This window comes from Mus pahari, chromosome 5, assembly GCF_900095145.1.
Source record: "Mus pahari chromosome 5, PAHARI_EIJ_v1.1, whole genome shotgun sequence".
NCBI classification, from domain to species: Eukaryota; Metazoa; Chordata; class Mammalia; order Rodentia; family Muridae; genus Mus; species Mus pahari.
This window is the reverse complement of record NC_034594.1, coordinates 37,287,319-37,294,918: the sequence shown is the minus strand read 5'-3', so window position 1 is coordinate 37,294,918 and position 7,600 is coordinate 37,287,319. Positions and strand designations below refer to the sequence as shown.

The 7,600-nt window shown below is 42.1% G+C and overlaps 1 protein-coding gene across 1 annotated transcript in view; it reads left to right on the top strand.

Annotated features, from left to right (window-relative positions):
* The window catches only part of Kctd18 (potassium channel tetramerization domain containing 18), a 16,597-nt gene that overhangs the window by 5,277 nt on the left and 3,720 nt on the right, over positions 1 to 7,600 (top strand). The window contains exons 4-6 of the mRNA XM_021198789.2: positions 1,910 to 2,103; positions 3,408 to 3,502; positions 6,997 to 7,099. Coding sequence (XP_021054448.1) covers positions 1,910 to 2,103; positions 3,408 to 3,502; positions 6,997 to 7,099 — 392 coding nt within the window. The remainder of the gene's footprint in view (positions 1 to 1,909; positions 2,104 to 3,407; positions 3,503 to 6,996; positions 7,100 to 7,600) is intronic.

Genomic DNA, 7,600 nt, shown 5'->3' with positions numbered 1-7,600 from the left:
ATTATATCTAAGTATACTATAGCTGTCTTCAGACGCACCAGAAGAGGGCATTGGATTTCATTACAGATGGTTGTGAGCCACCATGTGGTTGCTGGGATTTGAACTCAGGACCTTTGGAAGAGCAATCAGTGCTCTTAACCACTGAGCTATCTCTCCAGCCCGAGAAAAGCTCTGGGTGGCTTGGAACTGGCTATGCAGTCCAGATTGGCCTTGAACTCACAGTGATCCACGTGCCTCTGCCTCCTGAGTGCTGGGATTAGAGGCACACACCAATATACTTGACTTCTGAAGTTCTTTTTAAATTAGAGAAATACTATTGTAATGAGGATATAATGGTACCATTCACTAAGACAGTTTGTTTCCATGTTTCAGTCTGAGTAGTAAACTCTTACCTAACTTAGTGAATATGGCAGTGTGGCGTGCTAAGATAAGCTGAGCTCACTTCAAGATCAGCAGATGTTTCTATTTTATATCACACTTTAGGATCTTTACATGACTTGAAAAGCTTTTTTATTTATGCCTTATTAATGGGTATTATATTTGTTGCTATTTAGCACATATAGAAATTATTTCTGTAGGCAGATGTTGGTCTTGAAAACAGATATGAACTGATTGGAGCTTTAGAACTGGATGTCAGTTCAGGAAGCAAACTAATGGATGGTTGGCTCTTAGGAGTGCCGCAGAAAAAATCCCTTTCAGGGATTTGCATGAGTGTATGGATTCTGCTGCTGCTGTTTCGTATATTTAATTGCCAAGTGATAGTCTTCGTAATGCTACTTACCAAACAGCAGAATGAGGCTCAAACGTCTTGCCGGGACATCAGAGAGGCTAGCATCGTCTTAGCCTTTGTCTCCTGGTTTATATTTTAAAAAGGGCAAAGTATGCCTGCATTTATTCCAACAGCCAGCATCCATTATTTTATAAATAATCTTTATTTCATAAATGCCACGTTCTGTGGCATGTATGGCTTTGTAAAGGGACTGTGTGGAGCACCAAGAAATGGTTCTTGCCCTAGGACAGTTTGTAGTGTAATTAGGAATTCTTATAGGTATACACATAATGTTAAAGATCAATAGAGGAGTTATTTAGCGCCAGACATGTGAGGACCCTGGTTTCGTTACTGAGTAGATAAAGCAGTAGGTATGTTCTTCATGTCACCTGCTCTCCCAGACACCAAGGCTCCGTCAGTGGACAAGGCAAAGCTGCTTGTCCTGCCGGCATCTAGAGCAGCAGCACCATTTCCAGGCAACGTCTGCGCACAGTCCTAGGAGGAGCTCCTTGCTCTGTGCCCCCTGTGCTGGCACAGCTGGGCTTACTACATGGTGTGCTGATAGCTCAGTGTCTGTCTTTTGTAGTAGGTGTGAACACAGAGTGTTTGGACTGTCTCTCATAGTCACTGTCACATCTGCAGGACCCAAGCTTGCTCAGCAGATAGTGAGTGGATGATGTGTAAATGCCAGATGTGTTCAGACACTGTGCTGGACCTCACCTAGCAACCTTGCAGTATAGAAGAACACGTTCATTTGATTAATTCATTGTTTGAGTTTGGAGTTAAAAATAAGAACCAGCCTGTGGGGCTTAAGTGCTAAGTTTTAGAAAATACTGTAAAAGTAAAAGTGATGGTGAGTCAAAAGAAGAGATAAAAGAGCAATTTTGTTTGGAAAAGGAGTCTCTAAATAAAGAGTTGTGGAGGTTTTTTTGTTGTTGCTTTGAATTTTTTTGGGGGGGTGTAAAGAAAAAAAACCTACTTCCAATTAACTTATTACATTTATGTTTATACCCTAAGTTAAAATTCATAACATTTTTCTCTTTGTGACCAGCTCACATTTTAGCTTTACATGAAAGTAATCTAGCTCATTTAGCCTTTATTTTGTAATTGAATCTAAGTTTATATATGTGTTTGCTTTAGGCTTTAACAGACTTCTGTGATTCCTACGGCTTAGTTTGCAATAAACCAACAGTTTGGGTTCTCCACTATCTTAACACATCTGGTGCCAGCTGTGAGAGTAGAATTATTGGTGTCTATGCTACAAAAACTGACGGGACTGACGCCATTGATAAGCAGCTGGGAGGAAGGATTCATAGTAAAAGCATTTTCAAAAGGTATGTTCAGCCGGGTGGTGGTGGCGTACGCCTTTAATCCCAGCACTCGGGAGGCAGAGGCAGGTGGATTTCTGAGTTTGAGGCCAGCCTGGTCTACAAAGTGAGTTCCAGGACAGCCAGGACTATACAGAGAAACCCTGTCTCGAAGAAAAAGAAAACAAAAAACAAAAAAAAAAAAGGTATGTTCAATATGAAACGGGAACAAGCACAAAAGGGAGGCTTGGCATCATTTAACAATTTTAAGAGTTGTTATTGAATGAGTTACTGTGCTGAACTACAAGAGGCTGTGGGTGTGGCCCAGTGGACAGAGCCTTCAGAGCTGTGGCATGGCTGCTTCAGGCTGGGCGAGATTTAAGACCTGTGCACAGAGATGTCAGTCCTGGGCCTTTTTCAGGATCAAGAGCAGTGGCTCTCAGTGCTTTGAACCTCAAGTGCCATAATAGGCCTTTATAAAGCGAAGGGAAAGAAGAGCCTCCTGCTTCCTGTCTCCCCTGGACCACAGTGTGGGGCAAGTGCACTCGCCTAGGGGCACCAGGCCCATTGAGTGGCCCGGGAGGCCAGTCTGTGCCTTGTTCCTGGCCCCTTTCAGATTTAGGCTTCTATGATGTGGGTGTGTTAAATTCTTAAAGCTTGTCCTCTTATGTTATCCATGTAAACTTCCTTGTACTGGACTGGTCAGATCACTTAACACAGTTTCTATCTTCTGTGTGTTCTGTGGGAGATTGAAGTGGGTACATACTTAGTTTTCAGGTAGCTGGGAATATTGTTGTTTCTGGAATCTTTCTAGGCAAGAATCTATCTAAGCCATCCCAGCACCTGGCATGATGCTAGGAAAATGGCATCAGAGTTGGATCTTTCCTAACTGCAATTCACTGGTTTTATTTTGCTATTTTTTTGTTTTGTTTTGTTTTGTTTTGTTTTGTTTTTTGAGACAAATTCTCTGTATAGCTTTGGGTGGCCTGGAACTCAGATCTACCAGTCTTTGCCTCTCAAGTGCTAGAACTAAAGTCATGTGTCTCTATGCCCAGTTATACATAAGTGCTTTCTAAAGTGTTTTAAAAATATATTGATGTATTTCCGTATTGTGGAATTGAGAAATACTACCATTAAAAGGAGATGAAATTCATATTAGAGTCTGATGTGATTTGTGAGTGCATACCTATGCTTAGGGTCACAGAGGAACAACTGGTGCTTAGATACTTCTGCCCTTGGTAATCAAGTATTTATTGTGTGTTAGCTGGATATACGCAGACACATTCATACGTAAGTCGTGGATTTTCATTACATTTTTGCAATGTTTCCAGAGAGGCGGGGAACAACGTTCAGTATATTTGGAGCTATTACTCAGTTGCTGAGTTGAAGAAAATGATGGATGCCTTTGATGCCTGGGAAGGAAAAGGTACGGTGCGAACATTTCACTTTGTGGACACAAGAACCCCCCCACCCCCCCGCCTCCTCTCTCTGTCTTTTCTTCTAGTTTTTGAGACAGGGTTTTCTGCTGAAGCTTGGGCTGGCCTGGAGCTTACTGTGTAGCCTGGTGTAGCTGGCTTGGGGCTTACTGTGTAGCCTGGTGTAGCTGGCCTGGAGCTTACTGTGTAGCCTGGTGTAGCTGGCCTGGAGCTTACTGTGTAGCCTGGTGTAGCTGGCCTGGGGCTTACTTTGTAGCCTGGTGTAGCTGGCCTGGAGCTTACTGTGTAGCCTGGTGTAGCTGGCCTGGGGCTTGGAGCAGTCCTTTTGCTTCTGCCTCTTAAGTACTGGAATTACAGGCTTGCCTCACCATGCAGTCAGTCCCCATCCCACTTTCCATAATAACACAAAGTGTAAAGGTGGCATTGCTTTCTCTGCGTCCCTTGTTTGTCCTCCCTTTCATCTGTTCCCCTCTCTTCCTAGGAGTATACTTTTCAGTGTGTCACTTGTCTGTCACCATATGAAACTTTCAAATCGTTACACCCATGCATGAGTTGCTATGTATTGTTATTTATTTATAACTTAGTGACTTCAAGTATGGTTCTTAGCTATATATACTTAATATGTATGAGTTTATTTAGATCTACTGTGTAACTGACAATGTCTTAAGTGTGTGCTTCTACACTGAGAAGGTGTAAGAGAGGGAGGCTGGTGAGATGGCTCAGCAGGTAAAGGTGCTTTCCCCAGGCCAGATGACCCAAGGTGAATCCCGGAGTCCACACGGAGGAGGGAGAGAACTGACTTCTGCACCTTGTCCTCTGACCTCCAGCATAGGCTGCACTGTGCCACTCTGTGCCCACAAACATACACACAGAATACAATAAATGTTTATAAGAAAGAATACAAAAAAAAAAAAAAAAGACTAGAATTGGTTGGACAGGGTGACTTACTCTGTACTCTCAGCACCCAGGAGGCTCAGGCAGGCTTGGCTCAGTGAGGTGAAGACTAGCCTGGGGGATATATATATATATGTGTGTGTGTGTGTGTGTGTGTGTGTGTGTAGTGAGTTTTAGAGCACCCTGGTTTAGATAGCTAGACTCTGTTTGAAAACAAAACATACTGGAATGACAATGTACTGATGCACCCTGAATTATCATTCCTGGGTTTCGGATTAGGAATGATTTTGATTTTCTTTCTGTTTTGGGGGTTGTTTGGTTCTGGGGATCAAAACCAAGGGCCTCATGTTTTCAAAGCAAGCATTCAACCTATCAACTGAGCTATGTCCCTAGCCCTTGGTTTTAGCTAATTATCACGAGTGAGTTTTGAATCCTATCTTGCCACTCTTTTCGGTGGCTAGGCCAGTACATTGACACCTTCTGTTACAGCCTCTGCCTTCAGGGAAATGCAGAAGACCCTGAGTTTGATCCCCAACACCACTTTTCTAGATTTTCCAGGTTATGCACAATGAATGTGAATTATTTACAGGTTGAAAACAAAAGGCTATAGTTAAGTATGCTAACTGCAGCCTTGATCTCAGCACTGAGAGGGAAGGGCAGGAGGGGCCCAGCCCCCAGCCAGCTGGCTGCTCTGTGGAGCAGTGAGCTATTTCAGAATCCAGAGGGAAAACAAGTTGCAGTGGTATATCCACTAGGCAATAAAGCATGCATGCACGTGCACGTGCACGCTCATGCACACACACAGAGACACATTTATCATTATATCAATGTGGGTAAATCTTGATATAGCACGTTAAGGAAACTAGATACAAGTATGAATATTCTGTGATTCATGTATATGACATTCTGGAGAAGACAAAACTAGGCTTAGAAAGGAAACCAGTGGCTGGGAAGTGGTATGAGGAAACTTTTTAGACCAGGCTGGCCTCGAACTCAGAAATCTGCCTGCTTCTGCCTCCTGAGTGCTGGGATTAAAGGCATGTGCCACCATGCCCAGCATGAGGAAACTTTTAGGCACAACTGATGAATGACTATTCATTTGTCCAAACTTATTGAACTGTATCTCTTAAAATTTAAGTTTTATGTAAATGTTATCATAAATTTAATCTGAAAAATCAGGTGAACTTTAATGGGTCAGGTTTAGGAATACTTCTGTAGTAGATTTTATATAGGGTTGGGAATAGTAGTCAGATAGTTCCAGAGTGTTGGCCTCAATGAATGCTACTGAGTTCTTGAGTATTGGATATGTGTTCTATATAAATTTTATATGCCAGTTTACTAAGGTAGTCATGTTTTCCAGAATTTTAATGGCTAAAAAGATACTGATCTCATTGTGGAGACTTTTTCTGTTACTGAAAAGAACCCAACAATTTTTATTGAAGATTATTCTTTTAGTATTTTTTGTATGTCTGTGTGTAATTTTAGTGTTTTTAATTGGAGTGAAGTCAGACGATGTAGAAGGAACTGGTTTAAAATGTACATGTGTCGGTGGCATTGTTGCATATACCCTGTTTACCAACCACCAGCTAGCTGTCTAGTTCCAACATGTTTTCGTCATCCCAGGGAACCCACAGTCTCTCCTCCATGTTCTCTTGCACAGTCTTCCTTCTGTCTCAGTGTCTACCTGTCCTGGATAGTTCATATAAATGGGACTGTGAAATATGTGGTCTTCTGTGTTCAATTTCTTTCACTACTACAATGCCTTTGAGGTGCATAAGGATACATTCTTTAACTTTGAATCAAAGTGTATCAGATTTAAAATACAGAATGAATTTCGCTAAAATCCTGGCTTGATTATTAGATCAGATTATTCTTGTTTTAAAGATTTTTTAAAAAACATTTTTATTTGTGTGTGTGCCCATATGTATGCATGTACTTGCAGAGGCCAGAACGGGCTGTCAGGCCTTTGTGAGCTTGCTGACACGGGGCCTGAGAACTTGCTGTCGTTCCCTTAAGATCAGCAAGTGCCGTTAACTACTGAGCCATATCTGGTGACAGTGGTTTGCGGGGTGGTTCACAGGTACACCCAGTTTGATGGTCATAGTAGCCCAGTGCAGTAGACAAGCATGGGTGTAACCACCACTGTAAACATCCCTCACACTCTTACTAATACTGCAGCCGTCTGTAAAACCCCGAAAACCTTCAGAGTATCTAACCTGTTCTAAGCATTTCATGTTTATTAATGTATTTATTGATGACTTTTGCAGGATAAGAGGGTAACTTTGCCAGGGTCACATCAGTGAGGGACAGAGTGAGATTCAGGTGCAGGGGCAGGGCCTGTGCCTTTAACCATCATACATTCCGTTAACGAGCATGGCCTAGTTCTAAGCCAGCTCTTCTTGGACCCAGCTCATAAGCTGTCACTCTGCTGTCTTGGAGCCACTGGAAAGCACATCCTGGTTCTGTTGTGCACACCTGCTCATCACCTCTGCTCATCACCTGAGAGGAGCAAGCTACAGACAACTTCTGGCCAGTCTTAGATGACAGAGTGCTTACCTATGGTTCTCTTAATTATCTTTTTGTCTTCAAGGGGTAAGCTACTGGCGTGTGCCTCATGAGCTGATAGAGTGTTGGACTTTGGAAGAACGACCTTTACATGGAAGCCTGCGTCATATGGCCCCGATTCGAAAGAGGTTAGCTATGATTACATTTTGTTTTAAAGTCTGTCACTATCATAACGGGAAGTGAATACACTTGGCTGTACTAAGCTTAGTTAATCACCTACATGAATATTCTACATTAACATCAAAATATCGTTCTCATTAAATAAAAGGATACCAATATTATGAAAAAGTAGGGTGCTGATCTTCCTGGATGTGAAGTCTGTTTTCCTTAGGAGAATGTGGCTGTGGGAGTGGGGATGGATGCTGTGGGGATGCTGTGGTGGGCATTTTTCTCCCCAGAAGTCAAATTCTAGCCTTTGTTGGCAGGTCTTAAAAAATGTATTTAGGCTTTCTACTGGGCATTTCCTATGGCTTAGTCTGAAATTCTTTTTTCTTTTCTATTGTCACAAGTAGAATCTCTATTTGGTAATGTTTTCTTGAGTTCCATGAAATTGTTAACATTATATTCACTCTTTAGCTGTGTCTATAGCTGTGTTTTATGTGCTGTAAGATTGTATTTCTTTTTTTTTT